The following is a 27,060-nucleotide window of genomic DNA, read 5'->3' as shown; positions in this document are numbered from 1 at the left end:
GCAATACTGACCTTACGACTTATCTTAGAAGAAAGATTAAGGAAAGGCAAACCTACGTTTCTAGCATTTGTAGACTTAGAGAAAGCTTTTGACAATGTTGACTGGAATACTCTTTCAAATTCTGAAGGTGGCAGGGGTAAAATACAGGGAGCGAAAGGCTATTTACAATTTGTACAGAAAGCAGATGGCAGCTATAAGAGTCGAGGGGCATGAAAGGGAAGCAGTGGTTGGGAAGGGAGTGAGACAGGGTTGTTGCCTCTCCCCGATGTTATTCAATCTGTATATTGAGCAAGCAGTAAAGGAAACAAAAGAAAAGTTCGGAGTTGGTATTAAAATCCATGGAGAAGAAATAAAAACTTTGAGGTTTGCCGATGACATTGTAGTTCTGTGAGAGACAGCAAAGGACCTGGAAGAGCAGCTGAACGGAATGGACATTGTCTTGAAAGGAGGATATAAGATGAACATCAACAAAAGCAAAACGAGGATAATGGAATGTAGCCGAATTAAGTCGGGTGATGCTGAGGGAATTACATTAGGAAATGAGAGGCTTAAAGTAGTAAATGAGTTTTGCTATTGGGGGAGCAAAATAACTGATGATGGTCGAAGTAGAGAGGATATAAAATGTAGACTGTCAATGGCAAGGAAAGTGCTTCTGAAGAAGAGAAATTTGTTAACATCGAGTATAGATTTGTCAGGAAGTCGTTTCTGAAAGTTTGTGTATGAAGTGTAGCCATGTATGGAAGTGAAACACGGACGATAAATAGTTTGGACAAGAAGAGAATAGAAGCTTTCGAAATGTGTTGCTACAGAAGAATGCTGAAGATTAGATGGGTAGATCACATAACTAATGAGGAGGTATTGAATAGAATTGGGGAGAAGAGGAGTTTGTGGCACAACTTGACTAGAAGAAGGGATCGCTTGGTAGGACATATTCTGAGGCATCAAGGGATCACCAATTTTGTATTGGAGGACAGCGTGGAGGGTAAAAATCGTAGAGGGAGACCAAGAGATGCATACACTAAACAGATTCAGAAGGATGTAGGTTGCAGTAGGTAGTGGGAGATGAAACAGCTTGCACCGGATAGAGTAGCATGGAGAGTTGCATCAAACCAGTCTACAACAACAACAACAACAACAACAACAACAACATCCTACACCGTATTAGGCATGGTAATGTGTTGCGTTTCTTATGTTTCCATATTTTTCCAGCCTATGTATATATTAACTACAATCACCACTGTCAATTGACATGCATTTACTGTGAAAGGGGGTATGTTTCGCCTTTGCTTTTAAGTTGAGCGGGAAATTTCAAGTCTTTCCCAGGTTACGTATGGTAACCCTGAATGAATGTCGAAATTCAGAGGACCCAAGTATTGCGTTCTCTCTCGTGGTCTACGTTAACCAAGTCCATTTCTCATTGTAAGAAGATTATCTCTGTAATTACTTAACTGTCCATGGAACGTTAATCCTTAGGCATGAAACGCTCCCTTGTTCTGTTTGCCAGCAGTACACCAATAATTCCTGGAGCTTCTAGTGCGAAAAAGCTATTCCCCTTTTCTTGCTGAACAAGTGACACAGTAAAACGTCGCACAGTAGGTATACTTAAACGTAAGCTTTTGTTCATCCACCCGCCTTGGAAAATGCCAGAAATAGTTTCAAGTTTTTCAGGGCAGTCAGAAGTTGCACTCAGTATTTTTATTGGCTGGTTTCCTTCAGTTCGTCAGAAACCGTGGAATTTACATTTCAGAGCAATTGGCTGAATATATTTCCGATGAAATCAGCCAACTACTTTGAAATGTAAATTCAACAGTTTCCGATGATGATGAAGAAAACCTGTCAGTAAAAAATATTGAGTGCGACTTCTGACTGTCCTAAAAAACTTAATTTCAACAGCCGCTGTTTCCTCTGCATTCAATGCCTGCAATCGTAGGAAATAAAGTGTTTAAGCCCGTAGAGTTGGACCTAGTGGCATTTTCGCTAATAAAATAAACCTCTTACGCAGTCACGTTATTATTCACCGGCTCTGCACGCGTCGTTTAATATCACAGTCGTTCGGCGTGGGCTTTAGTGCCCGTTTCGTATCGGGGTATAATATATATAGCTGAGGACTACACCACCGCACTAATTTTCTCGGCGGCGTTTCGTCTACTCCGCATCGCCGTGACAGGAAACGACGCGAGGATTAAGGAGGATTTCTTTGTTGCCCGCTGCCAGTGTCGATCACTGAATTTTGCGGACGGTGGTATTGTGTTTGCAGCGCTAGGAAGAGGTGGCGGTGCCACGAAAACTACGGCATGAGGGTTTCATTTTTGTAAATGGTGGTGTTTGTTGAAGTGTTTTCTTACAACTGGGCGTCTACAGTGGATGCTTTAAATTTAGTCTAGCTGTTTGAACTGCAACTGGTTCCTTCATGTTTTCGGGAGGCTGTGTTGCGTAAATGTGAGAGGGTGAAACGTGGGCCAACGCGGGACTCGAATCAACTTACCTGCAGCGCGCTGTGTCGCGAATGGGTCGCGGATGTGAGTAGAAATGCATAAGATTGTGTAAGATGAACCTGTAGGAAAGCAACCTAACGTCAGCCAGGGCGCTGGGAAGCAGGAGAGGCTGCGTTTTTGTAGCAAGGGACGCTGGAGCTTCGTGACCAGCTACGACAGAATGTGCTGGAAGGGCGAAAGGACACGGGAGACGCGCGTGATCGCGGGGGGATTGCGTCAGACGAGCCTATATAAGCAGGGCGGCTGGTGTTGCTAGAGGATTCCTTCGACAGTTGCCTCAGACGCTGGACCTGAGTTACTCTGCCCTCGGGACGGGACTTAGTTTCTCGTGGCACAGGGTGCGTGCAGGATTGCACAACTTACATTCAATGTGTTGGTGCCTCGTAGGGTTCGACAGTGGACTTATCCTACCTCGTGTTTCGTCTCAGTTATTTCATCAGAAGTATACGTCCTTTATCCCACCGAGTTCCCTTATCTGCAAAGAATTTCCAGCTTTTTCTCCAGCACCAGGACTTTGAGCTGGCCGAGCCACTTCATTACTGGATTTAGCGTCTGGCTCCCATCCCGATCCGCTCGCAGGTAACTACAGACGCGACAGCTGCCAATTGCGTCATCCGATCACACAACACGCACAGACTCAAAACATATTGGTTTTGTAAATAAAACCGCCTCTTCCTTCTGCCATATAATTTATTTATCCCAGACGCGTTTCGCCATTTTCTTGTTCTAAGGCATCATCAGTGGTATGATTTGCTGATCTGCATTTCCTCTCACCTGGCAGCAGGAAAAGGCGGTTTTATTTACAAAACAAGTATTTCTATGCTTGCTGCGGAGGATGGCAACGCAAACAAACTTGTGAGACCCAAAACAACTTGTCGCAGGTTACAAGCTAAGCCTAACCCTACTCCACAGACGGTCTCCCAAGATTTTTGGTGGTATGTTCCCATGGGACCTTAGGTCACCGGTCCCTAGGCTTACACACTACTTAGTCTAACTTACGCGAAGGATAACTAACACACACACACACACACACACACACACACACACACACACACACACACACACCAGGGAGGACTGGAGGAGCCGCGCGAACCGTGGCAGCGCGCCCTAAATCGCGCGGCTACCCCGCGCCTCCCATGATGCTCCCCGCTTTAGCCATTCTTCTCTAAGCTCCTAGTAACAAAGCAGTGTAGAAAGGCTCCGTAAAACACGAATGATCGTAGGACAGTGAAACTCTGTGTAAACATTTATAAGGACAAGCGGAAGAGAAACAACGAATAAACCATTGAAAGAAAAGTATTTTAATATCCACATGAGTAGGTAACATTTGTTAATTGCGTACGGAACCTGCGTGAGTCACGCAGATTAGGGCCCATCTCTGCGCAGGAGGGTGCGGCTGGCAGCCCTGTGCTCAGTAGGGGACAGAGAAAAGCCGTTAATCGCACAGCCTGTGAGCCTGCACCCACGCGAAACAAACTCGGGGGGGGGGGGGGGGGGGGAGAATTCTCAAATCTGACAACAGGCACTGCCTTCTGCTCGATAGTATTTACACGCTACATATATATATATATATACACAAACTCACTCCGCAAAGCACCGTATGTTGTATGTCGGGGGGGGGGGGGGAGACCCTGTGCAACTGCCAGTCATTTCCTTTTCTATTCCCCGCCCAAATGGAGCGAGGGAGAAACTGCTTTCCATATGCCTCTGCGCGAGCCCTAATTCCTTTAATCTTTGTCTTCGCACTTCTTACACGAAATGTATGACGCCAGCAGTAGAATCGTTCTGCAGTTAGCTGCAAACACCTGCTTACGAAAGTTTCTCAACAACGTTTCGCAAAGAGAACGCCTTCTCTCCAGGGTTTCCCATTTAAGTTCACGAAGCATCTCCGTAACAATCGCGTATTGATCAAATCTAAAAGTCGACCATTCGTCATCCCTACTGCCGTCGTTACCTGCTCTTTCCATTTCGTATCGCTTTGCAACGTTACGCTTTGATATCTAATCGACGTGAATATGTCAAGCAGCATACCACTAATAGTGTATTCGAATGTCTGAGGATTGTTCCTCCTACTCACCTGCATTAACTTACATTTTTCTACATTTAGAGCAAGCCGTCATTCAACACACCAAATGGAAATTCTGTCCAAGTCATCCCGTATCGCCGGCCGCTGTGGCCGAGCGTTTGTAGGCGCTTCAGTCCGGAACCGCGCTGCCGCTACGGTCGCACGTTCGAATCATGCCTCGGATATGGCTGTGTGTGATGTCCTTAGGTTAGTTAGGTTTAAGTAGTTCTAAGTCTAGGGGACTGATGACCTCAGATGTTAAGTCCCATTAGTGCTTACAGCCATTTGAACCATCCCGTATCCTCCTACAGTCACACAACGACGAAACTTTCCCGTGCACTACAGCGCCTCCAGCAAACAATCGTAGATTGCTGCTCACCTTATCCGTTAAATCATTCATGTATATAAAGAACGAAAGCGGTTCTATCACAGTTCCCTGGGACATTCCAGACGATACTCGTGTTTCTGATGAACAGTCGTGATCCAGGACAGCATACTGGGTTCTATTAATGAAGACTTCGAGTCACTGGCGTATCTGAGAACCTATTCGTATGCTCGGAAATTAGCTAAAAGTCTGAAGTGGGGCCCCCTGTCAAACTCTTTTCTGGAACTGCAGGAATATGCAATTTGCTTGTTGTCCTTCATCCGTGGTTAGCAAGCTGTCGCGCGGGAAAAGACCGAGCTGAGTTTAGCACGAACAGATATTGCTAAAATAAGAACAACACGACGTGCTGGACATCTCCAGACACTAAAACAGTGTGATCATCTAGAAGTGCTTTAAGGGGCTCCGGAACGCCCTATACTTGCAATGTTAAAATAACGCTTATAAATTACATCTTTCCTCACAAAGTATTTGAGGTAGGAAGTTGAACTTTTTACAGATTATTTATTGGAATATGGGCTACAACTTAACACAGGGATTTTACAAAATTTTAGTTCAGTTATTAAAGATGATTTTTTTTTCAATTGTAATGAAAATTCACAATATTTTTTTGCAATTTTTTATTTATATATTCAAAAATATACAGTTTTTTGGAAAATGGCTGTGTTAAATTATGCAGAAGGTACTGCGTAACATTTACTGAAAGTCTGAAACAAATATGTTTGGGAGATCCTTAGAAAACATGTAATTAGTATGAGAAAATAAAAGTTTTGGGAATCGAGCGACAAAGATTGGATTAACTTTTTAGTGCATTCCAGGTCCATAGGATGGATTATCTTCATCCTCTGCAAACTCCTCCTCCAGGTTCCTCTTGTTCCTCCTCCTGCTTACTCTTGCTTGTATTTCTAGACTCTTTACAGCCCTGTCTGCAGCCCGAAGGCGTTCCTTGTCTAAAGCAAGCATCGCTCGTTGTTGTGTTCGTAGATTTTGCTACCATTTTCTTCAGTTGCAGTTACTGCAACACTGTTCCAAAAGGTGGTCATGTATGAACACTTATCACATTTCAGTTGTATTTCACTAGCAAGTCCTACGTCCTTTATTATGGAGAGTTTCAGACCAACTTCACTACAATGAATACATCTTACACAGTTTGAAAAAATTCATTCACATCCGATTCGCCCATAAAACATTCATAGTTTTCACTCATTGAACCAAGCTTCTTCTGCGAAGTATTTCCTTTCCCACTTTGACTGCTATGGGCAGGTGTACTTGAGAGGTTAGGTTCACTCACTTGGTTATCATCTTTATTGTTTACAGTAATAACACATACCTTTGGCTTTCCAACATTTCTCCTTTTCTTAAAAGCCTTCAGAGGATTTCTAATAACTTTACTTTTACTCATTATTATACTTCAACAAAACAGAGACTCAAGAAACAGAATTAATTACGAATATTTTCGAGATAACGACAGAGTAAATAAACATGAAACAATCGACAATCACACCAGCGATATATATTGAACCATCACAGGTTAGCCACAACACATTCTTTATCTCACATCACTAAAATGTACCTGATGAACACGGACGTTAATAATAACACCATTTGACAGCAGTTTAACAGCGCCACAGTGGGTGACGCCCATGTAGAACACATTTCAAAAAAAAATTAAAAATAGTTGTAGTCTTCGGAATTGAATAAATTATATATCTATTAAAAGGTAATAGTCTGCAGATTCAGAAAACGCAAAAAAGTAAAAATTGAACTTTTCATGATTTTGAGCCTTTCCGGAGCCCCTTAACAAAATTGCAGACTAATACTGATCTCTGGCTGTTGCGGTCAAGGAATGGTAGAGTAGAAATAAAATTAGTACTTGAACTCAGAGACCAGTGGTATATGAACATCGTCAGAACTGTTATGGACACGGTGACACAAAGTACATACACATGAGCTTTGAAATGAAGCTTGTTCTCTGCACTCTGTAAAGGAGGAAGTTAGGTTTCATTCTTCTTTCTGAATAGAGCACTAGCGTAGATTCGCCAGGAATGCGGGAAGGAGTTGTCAGTGGCCGTATGAAAGGAGCTATCCAGGCGTTTGCTTTTTGTGATTAAAGGAAACCAGAGGAGAAAATGTAGGGATATTTTCAGATATGTGATTGGCTGGAGGAATATTTAACTAACAGAACCCATTGCGTTATACAATAGACATTCTGTAAGGGCTTCCCAGCAAAACTTTGCCACTGAGGCAACATGTGGACGGGCATTATCTTGCAATAGAATAATGCCGTCCGTCAACATTCATGGGCGTTTGGATTTGATGGCGCGCTTCAGCTTTTGCACAGTGTCGACGCAGAAAGCGATTTCCGTATTTTTGGAGCTGTTAAGAATTTGTAACCGTCGATTTGCTTTGGACGAAGAGGTGCACACGCGGATACAATCATGGTTCCGTAGGCAATTGCAATCATTTTTCCAAGAAGCCGCTGAACATCTTGTCTCACAGTGCGATAAATGTATTCACATTTACGCCAATCACTTTTAAATAATAAACAGTACTTATATTTTTCGTTTTCATTTGAGTGCCTATTATAACATAACGCCGATAACGGAGAGAAAGTATTAGTGTCTAAGACTGGTGAACATCTAGCACACGTCACGTCGTGTAAGTACTTAGGCGTAATACTAAGAAGCAATGTGAAGTGGGACTACCACACAAAATCATTATTAGGGAAAACAAACGGAAGACTAAGACTTGGTGGAAGGTTTCTAGGCCGGCCGGTGTGGCCGAGCGGTTCTAGGCGCTACAGTCTGGAACCGCGCGACCGCTACGCTCGCAGGATCGAATCCTGCCTCGGGCATGGATGTGTGTGATAACCTTAGGTTAGTTAGGTTTAAGTAGTTCTAAGGTCTAGGGGACTGATGACCTCAGAAGTTAAGTCCCATAGTGCTCAGAGCCATTTTTTTTTTTAAGATTTCTAGAAAAGTGCTCTGCATCTGTGAAGGAAGTCACGTACAAGAGGTTCGTGGGACGAATTTTTGGAGTATTAATCCAGGGTTTGGATTCCTTATCCGAGAAGGCATGACAATAGTCACTGAACGAATTCAGACACACTAGGATTCTAACAGGTTGGTGTAACCCATTCGAAAATGTAACAAAGGCTCTGAGAACTTAAATTGGAATCGTTGGAAAAACGACGACGTAGTTTTCGCGAAATCTTGTTGAGTCGATTTAGAAAACCGTTATTCGAAAAAGACTGTGCGGCCGATATGCTGCCATGGACGTTTACGTCTCGTGGGGATCGTGAAATTAGAGCGCGAACAGTAAGTTTTCTCTCAATATGTGCTTGTGCTTGGAAAGGAAAGAACAGGAAAGGAAAGGAAAGGAAAGGAAAGAACAGGAAAGGAAAGGAAAGGAAATTGGTAATAATGATACGATGTACCCTCTGCTATGCACTGTACAGTGGTTTGCGAAGTTCATATAAGGGATGTTCAAAAAAGATTGGCACTGATACTCACACGACAATTTATTGTAAAAAATCATTCATACCGACTTTTGTATCCTCAAAACAGCCCCCAACCCCCTTCCCAATGCAGTGCGCTTGTTCCATCTCCTTGGCCATCCCTGAAAGACGTGTAGGAAGCCAGTCCTTGATGTTCTCTTCAGTGTCGCGCTTTCACTGCCTTGGTTTCGTTGTCGAACCGGCGTCCCTTAAGTTCTTTTTTGGCCATCGGATTAGGAAAAGAATCGCACGGAGTCAGGTGGGGACTATTAGGTGGGTGGGGCACTGTGGAGATAACAGCATTAGCAGCATGTGGCTTGGCATTTTCATGATGAAGCTTCCACAGTCCAGTGAGGTTCCTTCCTGTTTTCGGGGTGTGATCCTTTACCAGTTGCTTCAGGACGTTCTTATAGTGATTTGCAGTGACTGTAGTGTGGCTTGAAATTGTGAGAGTGAACACCATCTTATGGTACTCAAAAAAAAGTGAGGACCATGGAGTTATTGGCTGACTTTGCGCTCGTGCCTTTTCTTGGTAGGGGGATGGCCTTGTCGCATCCATTCTGTGCTGCTCCGCTTCATCTCTGGGTCATAACAGCACACCCATGTTTCATCAGCAGTGATGATGTTTTGCCAACAAGTGTCGCCCTTGTTCTCAACACATTGTTTGCAATAGCGGCACATATCGACGAGAGGCTGCATTTGCTCTGGAGTAAGCAGTTCCGGTATCCATTGTGAACACATCCTACACATTTGCAAATATTCTTTTAAACTTGTGTGAGTGCTCCCAGTTGATATCCTAAGGACATGTGCAAGCTGTTTCACACTGAGACGTGATATATCACAAATAAGGGCACTGCTGTGCTGATTGTTGTGAGAAGTCTGAGGTCATCCACATAAGTGCTTAACGTAATCAGTTAAACATCGGTTGCACGATAATTCAATCAAATCTAAAAGCCATAAATTCAACTAACAACAACTTAACTTCCAAACAACATATGGAAAATGTTGTGGGGAAGGCACACCAAAGGCAGAGTAATTACAAGATACAACAGATCTACTAAAGAGACTACCTACACCACACTTGTCCATCCTCATTTAGAGTACTGTTGCGCGGTGTGGGATCCTTACTATCGAGAAATAGGGGAGATAGTGTCACGGACGTTATACAGAATACATATACATTAAAACAAAGATGTTTCTTGTCGCTGTGGGATCTTCTCACAAAATTTAAATCACTTCTTTCTCCTCCGAATGCTAAAATGTTCTGTTGACGCCGACCTACATAGGGAGAAGCGATCATCATAATAAAATAAGGGAAATCAGAGCACGCACGGAAAGGAAAGATATAGGTTCGATGAAGCCTCTGCCAGGCACATCAGTGTGATTTGCAGAGTGGCGATGTAGATGCAGGGTCATGGCAGTAACAGACACTCTTGCTGCTCCGTGCCATTCAGCATTTCCCGTTTCCCGCCCATTTTGAAAGCGTGATGCCAACAGAGAAGAGATGTTGAAGAGTCACAGGGTCCCAACAAGCTCTCTTCAGATCATCGCAGATTTCAGTAATGTTGTGAAACTCACTGAGTGCTTCAGAAATTCTATCGTAATACCTAAGAGGAACCTGTGTCTAGATCTACATTTATACTCCACAAACTGTCTTACTGTGTATGGTGGTGGGGGTGTCTCTCACCACTCTCCAAACTTCTTTATGAGCTCTAATTTTGGTAATTTTTTGGTTCTGACAATTTTACTCAAAGATCAGTTGAACAAGTTACCATTACCAGTACATTTTCACAAATAGTGTAACTTAACAGTAATAAATCTCTGTTTGTGTGAATGAACAATGTTACATTTATTTCCATTTGGGATCAACTGTGAGCCCCTGCATCAATCATTAATCCACTGCAGGTCTTCTTGCATATCACTACAGTCTTCTGCATTGCCATCTATCAGTAGACAACATCACCACCTCTAAAACCTTCATAGGGCTCCAAATGTTATTCATATTGTATGACAGTAATGGCCCTCTATTACTCCCTTGGGGTTCTCCAGAAATTGCCTTTATATCTGTCGATTTTGTCCCATATGTGCAAGAGATGAGCATTTGTGTTAATAAGCCATTACAAATGTTACATTTCAATCTCAAATGACTGAGGCAGGTGGCACAGTTGTTACTATATAGGCTTGTGTCCTCATCCGGCATATACATTGAGGTGTTCTGTGGTTTCCTGAAATCATTTAAGGCAAATATTTGGATGGCCCCTTTGAAAAGGGGATGGCCACTTCCTTCCTCAATACCGGATTGCGCTCCATCTCTAAATACTTCATCACTCACATGATGTTAAGCTGTAAGTCAAATGAAATACTTGCGCATTGAAAGCTATTAATTGGTGATGGTAATTGTCTGAAGTTCTAATAACTAGAAATTATATTCAGTCTGATTCTGGAATGTTGAAGTAAGCACTATAAATTTATGTTTAATATGTATTCTTAACTGTGTGTTCTCTATTTGTCGTAGTCCATTAAAATATGATGGCTGTTATATACTGAGACATTTAAAGAACACATAATGGTACTTTCACATAGTGTGTGGTTCTGTTGTGTGTCAAATAAGTGTAATGTGAAAAAAAATACATATACATAGAATGTTTCAATATTTCCTGAGAAGCACTTGCAGTTTCCATAATTATTGAAACTAATAATACTTTCCTCTCTAGGTGAAACAAAGGGCTATGGATTTGTTGAATACAGCACAAAAGAAGCTGCAATGCAAGCAAAAAATATGCTTGATGGGAAAGAAGTGGATAGCTGGGTATTATGTTGTGACTGGTTGGACTCAAGTCATGTCACATTCGAGTCCCTCCACTCGAAGTGCCTATATGTGGACAGACTGCCCAAAGACTTCAGAGACATGGGGGAATTTCGGAAGATATTCAGCTCTGTAGTGAGCCCTCCATATTGTCAGGTAAGTTTTACAGTTGATCATCATTAAGCTTCACAGTGACAGGCAAATGGCATCATCAGAAGCAGATTTGTTGGCCTTTCTTTTAGGCTTTGTATTACATAGCAAAAAAACTCGTTACAGCCTTTTTATGAATGATTATAGTTTCTAAACTTACTGTATAATGACCAAATACGTTAAATAAATTCAAATTCTTTATTTCTGAGTTGTTCAGAAACTTCTAATATGTCTTAGCAGCTCACCTTCTTATAGTTGACAAAAAGTTTTATTTCTGATATGGTTATTAATGATTAATATTTTGACACTGAAGAGGGTATGCAATACAACATTCCTCGAGATAATCCTTTGTTTATGTTAAAAATGTCAACTTATACTGTGGTCCACATACCATCTTAACTGATATTTTCTCCATAATTGAATTTAAGAGCACATTCTGAGGCCAGTGGAAGACAGTTGCATTCCATGTAGATCTGTATGCTGCCTTGTGAAGAATTATCATACTGCATTCATGCATCTGGATGATGATATTATTTCTAATCAACTTTTTTTCTACAATGAATGTAAAAACTACTTTTTGAAGAAGGGAAAAAAACACACACTAATTACTAAAGGAGTTAAATTAGGTAACCTTACCTGTCAGCAGCAATTGTCAGCAGCAACAGTTTCATAAACTACATAAATGGTTGTTGGCAGGATTATTTATCCAGTTTATTAAGTACTCACATCAGACTGAAACATATATGTTAGTTTAGTCACAGGCTTACATAATTCCACGTTTTTATTTATTATTTTATATGCTGTGATAACTCTAATAATATATTTTCCTTTGCAGTGTGATACATCACTTTTTTCTGTTCATATTCTCGTCAATTAATTGTGTCTATATTTCTGTGGTTTACACTGTCATTTTTATACGTCTTTATATGTTTTTGAAAAACACATGGAGCCTGTTTTGTTGAAGTCAATCTTTCAGCTGGTGACAGCTGTGTGTCTATATTGCATTGCAAAGGTGCTTCTTGGAATGAATTTGCATGTATACACATATTACTTTTCTTATTATATGATTCATTTATTTTGTGTCAGTATGCAAATGTGCCTTACACAAATGATTTCATTTTTCTGATTTCAAGAGAAATTGCTTCATACTGAAAATCAAGCATTGTGTTCTATAACGTGATTGATATCCAAGAGGAAGAAGAGAAAAAGTGAATAGGCTTTGGATAAGCAGCAGCTTTGTGGTTTGGGAACAAGGGAGGGGGCTGCTGTGTTAAAATTTAATGGTATTTTCATACTCCCACTGTTTTTGATCATCCGGCAGTCATGATAAAAGCTGTGGTCTAAGTCTCTCTGTGTTCAGTTACTCTAATGTATTTTGTTGACATACACAGTCGCGCATTATGAATATAGTTCAAAGATTGTGGATGGCTTGTAATCTTTTCCTTTTCGTCGCGGTGAGATCTACTTACGAAATTTCAGTCACCAACTTTCTCTTCCAAATGCGAAAATATTTTGTTGAGCCCAACCTACATAGGTAGGAATGATCATCAAAATAAAATAAGAGAAGTCAGAGCTCGAACAGAAAGGTTTAGGTGTTCGTTTTTCCCGCGCGCTGTTCGGGAGTGGAATGGTAGAGAGATAGTATGATTGTGGTTCAACGAACCCTCTGCCAAGCACTTAAATGTGAATTGCAGAGTAGTCATGTAGATGTAGAAAGATCAACATATGATGTTAAGTACTTTCAATATCAATATGTCAGTCAAAAATTAGAGCCTTGTGTGAAGCATTTTCACTAAAACCTAGCTTTTTCCTTTTCTTGGCATCCTGCAACAGTTTTATCAAGTTTATAAAAGCCATTTTATGTGAGCTCACTGTTCTTTCAAGCATATCACATAATTAAAAAGTTAGAGAAACACAGAACATAATCCCAGTGGCACAAATCGGCAACTGCTTGCTTACTGACCAGGTAGCAGAGACCACATCTGTAAGTGTTTGCATGTATTTGTAACTATTTGTGTGAAAAATTCAAATTTTGTGAACTTTCAGGTAGAGTTCATAATTCATTGAGATGTCCTCCAAAATATGAGGTATATAAGATACTATATTCATTTACTGATCACAAGTTATCACTGTGACATTCCCTATTATGGAGCTTTCTGCCAGTTCTTGGAGAGGGTATTTGTTTTAAAATTAATTTTCTGTTTGCTAAATGGGTAGATATGACAGAACATAGCATGTAAACTGATGTGTTAGCTGAACTTTAGATTCAGTGAGTGCCCCTACTACCAGTAGAAAGCATTACTATTGAACATGAAGTATTAACACCCCAATAATGAGAACTAGAGGTATGATAATTTTCAAATAATGTAAATAAATGTAATTTACAACTCTGAAAAAGAGATTTTTACCCAAACATTTCACTACCTTCAATGGTCGACAGAAAAATAATGCTAACAGGGGGGTAATTGGACCATGAGAAACAGTGAAAGGCAAGTGAATGATTCTCATTCATGCCAAATCCAGATAAATTTTCAGTCGACATATTAATTCTTGTTCAAGTTTATTTTCTCAGTTGAATAACAAATTATCAATTCTTCATAAATGTTGTGACTGTGACCCTTGTTACCATTAGTATTCTTCTGATAGACAGCACGTATTCATAGATAAATATATTCTTTTCTGCTGGGTATGTGTTCCTTTTGTTACATCAAGAATAGCAAAAAGGAGCTCTTTCATCCTGTTCTATTATTATATGTACTTTATGTAATTTTCTAGTTTATATTAAATTCCCTTAATTCTGTGTAAAATTGTTTCTTTCAGATTGCCCTTAAAAATGGGTGTCCCCAGGACTGGGGATTGGTTGAGTATAGTACTAGTGAAGATGCAGAAGCAGCACAGGTTTCTCTCAATGGGTACAATCTGAGAGGACAGTGCATCAGAATAAGTTACTACATCCCCGGTGTTCGTGCTATAAATCTTTATCTAAAGCTGCTTAATGAATCAGTAAGTTAATTGTGCCAGATACATGGAAATTTATCTTCTTTTAAATTTGCAGTGAATGTATGAATAGTCAAAGTGGTTTAGGTAACTGACTTAAATGTTTAAGGCATTTAGTTTTAAATTTGTAAGACCATGAAATGTCCTGTTATTATGAATGAGTGATGTAACTCACTGGCTATTTGTTTTACAATGCAGTTACCAACAACAATGCAGTGAACTATTGTGAGTGACATGTTAAAGATTCTATGATTTTAATTTTGGCTTCTAAAAATTTTAATTAAGTTTGTCCTGGAAAGTTTTAGTAAGGGTACTAATAACTGCTCCTCCTCCTCCCCCATCACTATTAAAAATAAAAAAGGTTAAATGCTAATATTTGTCAGTCAGATACGTGTGGTCAGTCTTCAACAATAAAATGTAGTATTAATTTTGTTTCGTGCCATTGATCACAAGAGGCCCATGACTTTACTGTGACCATCACATGCCATAGATGGCGTTCAGAAGCAGCTCGGTGTAGGAATTAAATGAAAACTGGTGTTTATCATTAAGCTGTCACAGGTGCAATTGTATTAAAAAATTATATAGTTTTCCTAAAAAAAGTGTTTTAGCTTTCATTGAAAGCTTTTTTAGTGATCAGATACACTGATATCACTCAAATTCGTTCTGCTGTGTTATGGCACACTATCTGTTTCAGCTAAATGGAAGCACATGGATATGAGACTCATTTGTCTATTTTATTTTTTTTACTTTGACCACTCTGTCAACAGTATAGGACACATCACATATTTTATATAAATAATGTATACATATACACTCCTCGAAATTGAAATAAGAACACCGTGAATTCATTGTCCCAGGAAGGGGAAACTTTATTGACACATTCCTGGGGTCAGATACATCACATGATCACACTGACAGAACCACAGGCACATAGACACAGGCAACAGAGCATGCACAATGTCGGCACTAGTACAGTGTATATCCACCTTTCGCAGCAATGCAGGCTGCTATTCTCCCATGGAGACGATCGTAGAGATGCTGGATGTAGTCCTGTGGAACGGCTTGCCATGCCATTTCCACCTGGCGCCTCAGTTCGACCAGCGTTCGTGCTGGACGTGCAGACCGCGTGAGACGACGCTTCATCCAGTCCCAAACATGCTCAATGGGGGACAGATCCGGAGATCTTGCTGGCCAGGGTAGTTGACTTACACCTTCTAGAGCACGTTGGGTGGCACGGGATACAAGCGGACGTGCATTGTCCTGTTGGAACAGCAAGTTCCCTTGCCGGTCTAGGAATGGTAGAACGATGGGTTCGATGACGGTTTGGATGTACCGTGCACTATTCAGTGTCCCCTCGACGATCACCAGTGGTGTACGGCCAGTGTAGGAGATCGCTCCCCACACCATGATGCCGGGTGTTGGTCCTGTGTGCCTCGGTCGTATGCAGTCCTGATTGTGGCGCTCACCTGAACGGCGCCAAACACGCATACGACCATCATTGGCACCAAGGCAGAAGCGACTCTCATCGCTGAAGACGACACGTCTCCATTCGTCCCTCCATTCACGCCTGTCGCGACACCACTGGAGGCGGGCTGCACGATGTTGGGGCATGAGCGGAAGACGGCCTAACGGTGTGCGGGACCGTAGCCCAGCTTCATGGAGACGGTTGCGAATGGTCCTCGCCGATACCCCAGGAGCAACAGTGTCCCTAATTTGCTGGGAAGTGGCAGTGCGGACCCCTACGGCACTGCGTAGGATCCTACGGTCTTGGCGTGCATCCGTGCGTCGCTGCGGTCCGGTCCCAGGTCGACGGGCACGTGCACCTTCCGCCGACCACTGGCGACAACATCGATGTACTGTGGAGACCTCACGCCCCACGTGTTGAGCAATTCGGCGGTACGTCCACCCGGCCTCCCGCATGCCCACTATACGCCCTCGCTCAAAGTCCGTCAACTGCACATACAGTTCACGTCCACGCTGTCGCGGCATGCTACCAGTGTTAAAGACTGCGATGGAGCTCCGTATGCCACGGCAAACTGGCTGACACTGACGGCGGCGGTGCACAAATGCTGCGCAGCTAGCGCCATTCGACGGCCAACACCGCGGTTCCTGGTGTGTCCGCTGTGCCGTGCGTGTGATCATTGCTTGTACAGCCCTCTCGCAGTGTCCGGAGCAAGTATGGTGGGTCTGACACACCGGTGTCAATGTGTTCTTTTTTCCATTTCCAGGAGTGTATAAATATGTACAAAGTAGGATAGGATTAGATGATGATAGGACAGCAAGTCGGCCATGGCCTTACCAAAGGAACCACCCCAGCATTCACATCAGTATTTGGAGAAAATCCAGCTCAGGATGTCGAGTCAGTGTACAAATTCTACTCGTCCTGCATGTCAGTCCAGTGTGTTAACACTGCCTTAGCCACCTCGCTTGGTTATAGGATCTGGAAAGAAAATCACACATACATAGTCTGCAAGGAGCTTACATCATGTACAGTTAGCAAAATCAATTATATAACTAGAACATGAAACTTTGTTTTATACTCCAGAAAAGTATATACACGTGGGAATGTCATTATTTTCTCCCTACAGTAACCTAAAACAAAACCTGAAGTAATAGTCAATTTCATTATGGATCATCATTGTATCCAGTGGAATATAACAAGAATTTGTGAACAAAGAACAGTACTCTATAGGTAATACCAGGCTGTCATATGTAACAACCATCACAATGCTTTATTATGATAGTTAAGACTTCGGATGACATTTTAGTCCTGCTGTACTTCCAGTGAGTAAAGTGTAAATACATATGGACAGTAATAAAGTGATCTTCCATGCAACTGTTTAGTCATCTAATTTTTTGTCCAAGATATTTATGCATATGTAAGGCACGTTATCGATGACATAATAATTTAGTATGAAATACATTCTGCCTTTTTTTCAGGTAAACAGAGGCAAGGCTACTGGGTTATTACCAGACCCACCTGCTCCAGCAGTATTTCAACAGCTGCAGAACTTGGCGAAACAAAACCCTGTGTGTAAGTACACTCAGAAGTTTCAAATCAGTGCTGAAATAAGACCTCGTGCAATGAGACCAGAAAGCTTTCTAAATAAATTATTGTATTAACTGATTTTTTGGATTGGGGCTAATAATAAAATAATAATAATAATAATAATAATAATAATAATGCATGACTTTTCAGATAAATTTCAGACGGCAACAATGTATAACTCATGACTGTAAAATCTAAAGAATTATAAAAAACAGAAGTTCCATCACTGATGTTATTGTATAGTGTGTGGCTCTTGGTATGCTGAAATATTGATTTGCTGTTAATCAAGAATTTTCAGATTTCTTCACTGCCTAACTCTACAGTACAATCTGTTTTTTGATTTAATTCACTATTAATTACTGTTCAATCATAGCATGTAGATAGGAGAACACTATTTTTTGTGCTGAAGGTAATTCATTTTATTTATACTGGTAAGGTTAGGACCTAGAGACTCTTTTCTAATTGTAACTGGGTAAATATGCTTTGATCATGAAGCTATGGTGAAATGAATCTGCAGTTAAATCACTGTAGTTTTTACTGTGTCATGATGCTAGCTGTGTGCTTAGCTGTTTGTCTAACACAACATCTGCTTTCAAATCCAGTTATTTGTGTTTGTTGTCAAAGAAAAAGGGCTAAGGTGATAATAGATTTTTACAGGAGTATGGCAGAGTATAATTTAAATTGGTCTTCTTGTTAATTTCTTTGATCTTATATACAGCTGTAATACTCTTAAATGGGCTATATTGCTTTTATCAGTTGAGCTTGAAACGTAGAATACGGCAAATGTTCTGTAAAATCTAGAAAATCTTTAAACTCGGTGTTTATTGTTCACTATTTGTGGCAAGTTTCTTACATCATAGTTTATTATACAGTTGTAATTTGTGCTAGTGTCATAAAAACTGCAACTTTTAGAGAAATAGAGTTTAATTTTTTAATTGCTGTACGTGGTTATGTTGCAGTTGCACAGTCGCTGCAGAACATAATATGGACACAAATTCAGGCTCTCCAAAATGGCAGTGAGGCTGGCAAAAAGCCGGCAGGAGGAAATACGACAAGCAAAGGGAAGGCAGCACAGAGTGGTGCTCAATCCCCAGCACCAGAAAATGCACATGCAGCTCTTGTTATTCTACTAGCAGCTCAGATGCAGGCACAGATGGGCAGCAGTCAGCCTTCACTTCTTGGAAACCCACAAATGCTTGCTACATTACAAAACTTAATAAAGCGTGGGCCCCCACCACCACCCCCTCCCCCTCCTCCACCACCTCCTCCTCCCTCAGGTAGTGCTTCAGCAATACCTATTGTACCTCCTCCTATGCCACACTATCCACCACAGTTTGCCCCTGGCACCCCACAGCTGCCAAAAAATGGTTATCTAAAGCCTGGACAACCACAAAAGGTAAGATAATAGCTTTGACAGAGACGTTTTGAGAAAATTTAAGTCTGCTGCAAATGTTTCCTGAAATGATGATATTTCATGTGTTTTAAATGTGAGCAGAGAAATTATAAGTAATATAAAATTTTTAAGTTTTAATTTCATTACAATTTTGCTGTTAATATAAAACTTAAGATCCTTATCCGTCGCCGGCCGGGGTGGCCAAGCTGTTCTAGGCGCTACAGTCTGGAACCGCTACATTCGCGGGTTCGAATCCTGCCTCGGGCATGGATGCGTGTGATGTCCTTAGGTTAGTTAGGTTTAAGTAGTTCTAAGTTCTAGGGGACTGATGACCTCAGAAGTTATGTCCCATAGTGCTCAGAGCCATTTGAACCTTACCAGTCTTATATCCTGTCATCCAACTGAAAAAAAGAGGTAGCTATATTGCATTTTCTGTTAGTTTTTGTTAAAACTAGATTTTATGCTGCTGGTTTGTAGTGTTTTGAGGAGGGGGAGACAATTTTATTACAGTGTACCATAGTAGTTGAGTCACAGGGAGCTGAGCTGTAGGAATCTGGATTATGCAATGTGCCACGGCTACCGAATAGTATCATTCAATTGGCTACATCTGTCTTATGTGTTTTGGCACTTGAGCTGACCACTTGACAGGGATTTTCATGTTAGTTCCCTTTTGATGACGGCTGTCTTTTTGCAATGTTCATTAGAGATCACTATAAGGAATCAGTCATTTTTTTATGTACAGGACACAGTAGATGTCACTGTTTCTTGTTTTATGAGTTTCCAAACACCGTTAGAAGTATAAATGAAATTCTGATGTGGATCACATAGCAAATTGACAGGAGAGAGCAGTCGAAGCATGTGATGTAGTTCCCTTTCTCTCTCTGTGGAGAACACAGTAAAATCTTCTAAATAGGTACATATTACCCTGAAAGCTGTGTGGAGCATTTGCTATCTTGTGTACCTTAGGCAACTTGTCCATTATTTCAGAAAAAGAAGTTCATAAAATTTTCCAGCTTCTGTACAGATTAACAGGTGATAATAGCCATGGCACTCAGTGTTTGTATGGAAGAGATTTCCAGAACAATGATGCCCCAACAGGATGACATTTAAGGAATTGCTTTTTGTCTTATGTAGCATATAACATTTAAGTCCACTGCATATGATTGGGGGAGTACTAGAAGTATGAGGACACCACAGTAGAGGAAAAAACTTCTTCGTGCAGATGACAACCCTAGTGTCATTGTAAGTAATGTCAACCACATGACTGTCTGGATAGTGCTACATGAGGACCTGCTGTATCTGTGCCATATACAGCATGTGCAGGCATTGTCAGCAGCAGGTTTTCTTGCACAGGTATACTTCTGTGTATGGTTCCTTCAACAATGCATCAATCCTCACTTTGGTGCAATTGCGCTGTTCACAGATTGTCAATTTTCACAGTCAGCACATGTAAGCTGTTGAGGATCCTTAGAAAATTGCGCACTCGTGCCATCAACAAAGATTTTGTGTCAGCGTTAGGGTGGTGACTGTTAGCACCATATGATATTGTACCCAGGCTCAATGAGAAACTTACCATGCTTTCTTAGAGAACACACTATCTGTTGTGCTAGAGCATTTGCCTTTAAGCATGAACTAAAACATGTAATTAATGGACAATGGGGCTTCTCCTCATTACCATGTTAATGTTTGTAGGCTTCTAAATAACAGATTCCATGGTGAATGAATAGATGGAGGTGCTCCAATTAATTCCTTGGCCTTTATGCACTCTGGACCTAAAACCCACTAAAAATTTATATGTGGAGGCACTTGACAGCTCTTTGTACTGAATCCTGGCATAAGATGTACATACTTCCGTGCCCATATAGTGGAATGTTGTGCAACAATATGCAATTCTCCAGGGATAATCAGCACATCAGGTATTCAATGGAGTGGCAGGTTGATGCATGTGTCCTTGCTAACAAAGTGCCTTTTGGACATTTCATTCAGTAAAGTGTTTCATATTGTGCTGATATATTTTCTCCTGTGTGTATCTGAACAGTAATGTGTTAAGGAGTTGTCAAAACTTCGGCTCTGCCACACCGATGTATAACACTTCCTTCTTCTGCATGCCAGGAAAGGTTCCTGAAAGTTTGACAATACTTTTTTGTCACACCCTTTATGTTAGTGCAATATGAAGTATTATCCCATCAGAAACTTAGTTCTTATTCAGTATTTATATTGTAAATGATTGTGAAGATATTCTGATCCATCATTTCACACAATCATTCCTTCTTACAAGCCATGAGTATTTTTGTTCAGAGACCATCTTTAACATTCTATACAGATATGCATCAACAAATTAGAGAAGTTAAAGGTATTTCTTACTTGGAAATTTTCATATATTGGTGTCTCAGTGAAGCTCTTCACTATAAATTCAAATGACTGAAGTTAAGAGAACCAATCTGGTGCAGGTGATTTAATTATTCCATTTACATAATTTATTTCTTTATAACTTCTCCTCTAATAATTCATAATATCATCTAATGATGATGATATTCATTACCTACTTTGACTTTTTGGTTGGATTCCAGATGAACATTTCATACACTCTCAAAATGTTCATTTATGGCCCCATGAAACAAACTGTATATAATACCTAATCAACTGTGTGGAGGAATAATCTCTGCAAGCTGCTCTTTCAATGAGGCTCCTTGGGATTTCTATCTATGTTGCTTCTTGCTTCATATTATTCTGTGAGGTCATTTCGAAGAAGAGAATGTTGCCCTTCTGGCCAGTGGTTTAAGCCTGACCTCCCCCCTCCAGCCAAAGTAGAGAAGATATAAAGTACCGGCTATAGCAAGGGAAACATTTAACATCAAATATAAATGTACATGTTAGAAATCTGTACGGAAGGTATTTGTCTGCAGTGAAGCTTTATACAGAAGTAAAACATGGATGATAAGCAGTTCAGAGAAGAAGAGAATAGAAGCTTTGGAAATGTGGCACTACAGGAGAATGCTGAATATTAGATGGGTAGATTGGACAACTATTGAGAAAGTACTGAACTGAATTGTGGAGAAAAGAAATTTATGGTGCAAATTGACTAAAAGAAAGGGTTAGTTGAGAGGACACATTCTGAGGCATCAAGGAATTATCAGTTTGTTGCTGCGGTGAGGGGGGAGGATGTGTAGGGGAACAATTGTAGAGAGACAGTGATGATTACATATCCAAATTGATACAGGTTGCAGTAGTTATTCGGAAGTGAAGAGGCTTGCACGGGATAGTATGGAAAGCTGCATCAAACCAGCCTTTGGAATGAATACCACAACACCAACAACTTGTAAAGCAAGGGAGATTGGGATTTAACCATCTGTTGATTGCAAGGTCATTAGAGACTGTACGCATACTTGGATTTGACAAGGATAGGCAGGAAGTTGATTGTGGATCTTCCAAAGGAACCATATCCGCGTTCACCAAAACTGATTTAGAGAAGCTACTTAATATTTGAATTTGGATGATCAGTCAGGGATTTATACTCTGCTCCTCTCAAATCTGAGTTTAGTGCCTTAACCACTGTGATGTCTCTTATACTCAATCTAATTACACCTATGCTCTGGAGTAATGGTAGTGTGTCTGGTACACTGGACTTGTTGCTGGAGTTTTTCCATTGCAGTTATGCTTACTTATGAATACATTGTTACTGTTATTTCTGCCATGTAAATAACATGAAAACATTTCTGATCTTTTTTTAAAAAAAAATTGGAAACTGTGAAATTCTTTCTGAAAATTCGCAAAACCTAGACTCGTCCTAAAGCAGCTGGCATATTTATTTTGAGTATCGCCAAATTGAAGATTGTTCAGCAATTTTGTAGGTTTTGGAAAAGAATCAAATGTTATAGTCCAAATCATTCCACTTAAATGATATTACTTAACTGTTAATCCAAATTAATGTGGGTCAATTAATGTTTCATGAGAAACAGTAGGAAATTCAGAACTAATGTTTCTTGAGATACAACCTGCTGGCAAGAATGGCACCACTGTGCAATGGTACAAAAAGAAATTGCATGTAGCATGTAGTTTCCCATCATGTTCCTCCATTGAAGGCATGTATGGTCTTATGAAATAACTTAGACTAATATTGCACCCTAATACTTTAACAGGGACTTGCTTGAAAAAAGAACAAGCTTTCATTACCATATAACCAAAGTCTTTCAAACTTTTGGCAAAAAAGTCAGAGATGTGAAATTTAAGGGAAGTTCTTGTGCTTCAACTATCTTACTGTTGCACTTCCCCAAATGCAAAAGAAGCGCAAATTTTATTTTTTGGTCTTCTTTTGAATGCATGCTATGGTACTCATTTAAGATCATACATAACACTCTTCATGGAAACAAGTAGTCTCACATTATATCATGTGCTATGCTATGGTTCAGTGTAAAAAAGTAAATAAAATAAAATAAAATCTTTCACCAGTATCTTTTTCATTAACAGTTTCCCATCATCTTCCCAATACTAGATGGAATCTTTGTCATGTATCAGTGTTTCAATAGTTTCCAATACTTCTTACATCAGGATGAGGCATTATGCATGTTTCAAGAGGAATGTGGCAAAGAGCTGCTTTAATATATAAAAAACACAATACTTTGTGCCATTTACACTCTTTCTTTCAGATACTGCTGTAATGGAACCTCCCAGTTATATTAATAAGATGAAAATATTTTGTCTAGTTGCTACAGATGGGGACAGAAAATGTGAAAGATTTAATGTTAAAATTAGATAATAGTAGGCTGTGAGAAGATGGAATAAGTGGTGAAAGTTAAGGGAGTGAAGGTGAAAAGGGTTGGAAACAAGAAGAAATTTCAAAGAAAGTAATGTACATGTAGAAAAACTGAAATTATCATATGGCATTATTGGCTGAGAGAGGCCGTCTGTTGTTCAACCATTTGGTGCACGTCTTTGTATTTGATGCCATTTCAACGATTTACTTGTCAGTGAAGGTGAGATGAAATTAATAGGACAACACGGAACCCAGCCCCCAAATGAAGAAAACCTATGTGCTGCCAGAAATCGGACCCCAGACCTCAAGATCTAGAGGCAGCGATGCTGACCGCTACACCACAAGCTGTGGATATATAAGTGCAGCAAACAGAAATGGGGAGACCTACCACATATATTAGTGAAAGTAACACATTATGGTAAACATTGAGCAGTAAAGCCATACTAAAATATCATCAAGTTTGAATGATAGAGCAGAAAACTTATCTTAAGTTCCATGGAATAACTGAAAAAAAAGCTCATATGGTATTGTTGGAGAGCTCGTATGGTATTGTTGGAGGGATGAAAAGTTGGCACAGCATGTAATGGAAGAAGAGAATGAATTGATGGACATTGATTATGGAAACAGAAATAAAAATTTTTCTCAGTGGTATATAAGCCACCCAACTACTGCATAAAAGCAGCACTGGCAAGTGGATAGGATAATAAAGATGTTCAACAATAGGTCAGCTGTCAGGTCTGTATTCTGTCAGTCGGAATCCACATATATGCTCACTCTCTACACTGGGATGCCATTCAGCCTGGAGGGCTGAGGGAGATAACAGCAGTGTTGTGACATCTGATGCCAAGTGTAAATTCAAATGTTGAATTACAGTGTTCAACACCTCATTTATGTGAATATTTGTAGTTCAAAAGTACTGCTGTTTGATGAGTAATTTCGTGTCCTCATGCCATAGTTTTTCTCATATTTTACATTTCCAAAGCAACACAATATCAGCAAGTCAAAGAGAAAATAAAATTAAATACCATGCTGGTTAAAAAAAAAAATTACACATAACTGTTTAAACCAGGGTACACGCAAATTTAAACATTCAGGTACAGTATGTCAAGTGTACAGGAGTGTTTTACAGTGTAATTACGTATGTTTTACATTTTCAAAATAGTTCTCTGCTATCAATGTATCACCATGCACTCAAACTCCTTGTGAAATTGTTTCATGTGAATGCCCTTTGGTAGTTGGACACATTAATCATCCCATGCTTATTGCACCGGAGCATTCTCAGGTTTCAGTCTTGGCCAGACTGTTCAGAGTTTCTTTGCAACTTTCTCATATCACTTCTAGCTCTTTTTATTATTTCTCTGACAACCGAACATTTCAGCACCCTTTGCTGTGAAACCAAGAAATGTTCCCTTTTTGATAGCCAGGCATTTTTAGACTATCTTTCTGGTATGTGTGCTATTTTTCACACACAGTTTGTTCTCTGTCTTGGTTGGAACATTGCCATAATGAAGTTAGTTTTTGCATGTGAAAGTACTGTTCAGGCAGACAGATAAGGCACTTTAAAGATTTCTGTATCTTACAGTACAACACACACTGAGCTTCCTGGACTAGTTGCTGTACAGCAGTGATATTACACCAGTGATCAATGAAGGTCATCCTGAGTGAGCAGAACCATTGAAAATGAAACTCAAGTTACCATCCTGAAACAGTAAAGCATCTGAATATGGTCAAGTGTCTCTAAGTACCAGGGGAATTTCTTCAAACCACTGGTCCACTCAGCAGATGAAGGAAACTGCAGTACAAAATTCGTCACCAGTTTTTGCCTCCACTGAAACAGTTATTACTGATGATTGATCAGTAACTATACTGACATACAGCTATGTCAGAACTGATGTTAGAAGTTCTACTATTTAACTGAAATGTATGTTTGGACAGGTCTAAACATACATATAAGCAGATCATAACATGGCTGCTTGGGGCCATTACTGCAAACTTCTTAATAGGCTTTATGTGTGAATGTAATAGGATTGATGGCAAAAACAAGACACAAAAAAGCAGCTTTTGAACACCCAGAACAGAACTATTATTGAAGATGAATAAAAATGGAGATTATTGAGAAAATATGGGAGGGGGAGAGTCTTGCATAGCATGAAACTTAACAGTGAGGGCTCACAGTATAATTGGTCAGTGTTGAAAACCCATATGTTGCAAGATGCAAGAGATGAAGATACATTCAGTTTGAAAGCAAACAATTGAGGACGATGATGATGACGATGGTGGTCTTTCTCATATGAAAATACTTCAGCTTCATAAGAGAAGAATGCTATTACATATTAAATAAGTGGCTGTTTAAGATGCAATATCCTTTAAAACAAATATTCTGTATAATCGTACTGAAAATATCATGAAGTAAATATAATTCAAGTCTCGTGCAAGAATATGATTTATTGCATATTTCCCAAGATATTAAATTTATGTTTGGAAACCTGATACCAGTAACAATAAGTGTGTTTGTCTACATAGAAAAGAACAGTATGTTGAATACTATGAATGAAAGGCACCAAACAAATTTCAACTTAATATTAGAGACACTTTAAAGCAGTGCTTCATCTAAAGGAAGCTTCTGCATGAACAAACATATGAAAATGAGCTATAATTATGTTGTATTCTTTTTATAAATTCAAGATGGGCTCAAATACTGTACTATGGTAGCATATACTGGCAACAGTCGGAGTTGTTAACTTGAAGTTTTAAAAAAATATTGTAAATGCAGTGACACTCCACTTTTACAGGCACTTAAAAAAATCTGTAAAAGTGAGAAAATGTAAAATGTGGGAATTTACTTTTTAAGAGGCAAAATTACACACAGAAGTGCCCCCTCTCCCCCCAACCATGCACAATTTATGTATGATGCATGTACATAATATAAATCAAAATACTCATTGCAGACATGTCTTATTTAATAAAGGTTTTTCTGAATCTGGTGCTACGTTTAACCACCGACAGGACATTTCCCAACTCCAACACCAGAGCCAAAAGATCACACAAAAGTGATATGTTTTGGGGAGAGCCAGACAGTAGCATACCAAGCCACTGCCAGGTTGATTTAAGTGTCTGAAAACTAAGATGCCATATCTGGTGGTTCTTGTGTTTACACTTGCATGCCATGAAGATGTGCAATTGTTCCACTGCATTCAAGATCACTCCAAATGCACTATTTTTAGTAAAGTTTGTCCTGATGAAGTGTTGGAAAAGTAACATGATGGCTGAACTTAAAATGCTGAACTTAGAACCCTGTACTCCTGTAGCTGTTCTACATTTTACAGTGAAAAGTGCATGAAATATTGCAAATTACATTAAACATTGTTTGTGAACATATGGATTGGGCTACACTAAAGATTAATTTGTCTTCACAACCTTTCACATTCCATTAGTTGTTTTTTCAACTCTCAAACAAATTTTAACTTTCAAACT

The 27,060-nt window shown here is 39.9% G+C and overlaps 1 protein-coding gene across 2 annotated transcripts in view; it reads left to right on the top strand.

Moving 5' to 3' along the window:
• The window catches only part of LOC126469953 (ribonucleoprotein PTB-binding 1-like), a 367,627-nt gene that overhangs the window by 335,157 nt on the left and 5,410 nt on the right, over positions 1–27,060 (top strand). For both annotated transcript variants that reach the window (XM_050097363.1, XM_050097362.1), the window contains exons 3-6: positions 11,153–11,400; positions 14,215–14,397; positions 17,332–17,425; positions 18,400–18,836. In XM_050097363.1, the coding sequence (XP_049953320.1) occupies positions 11,153–11,400; positions 14,215–14,397; positions 17,332–17,425; positions 18,400–18,836 (962 nt within the window). The remainder of the gene's footprint in view (positions 1–11,152; positions 11,401–14,214; positions 14,398–17,331; positions 17,426–18,399; positions 18,837–27,060) is intronic.

This window comes from Schistocerca serialis, chromosome 3, assembly GCF_023864345.2.
Source record: "Schistocerca serialis cubense isolate TAMUIC-IGC-003099 chromosome 3, iqSchSeri2.2, whole genome shotgun sequence".
Classification (NCBI taxonomy): Eukaryota; Metazoa; Arthropoda; class Insecta; order Orthoptera; family Acrididae; genus Schistocerca; species Schistocerca serialis.
This window is presented reverse-complemented; position numbering and strand designations above follow the sequence as displayed.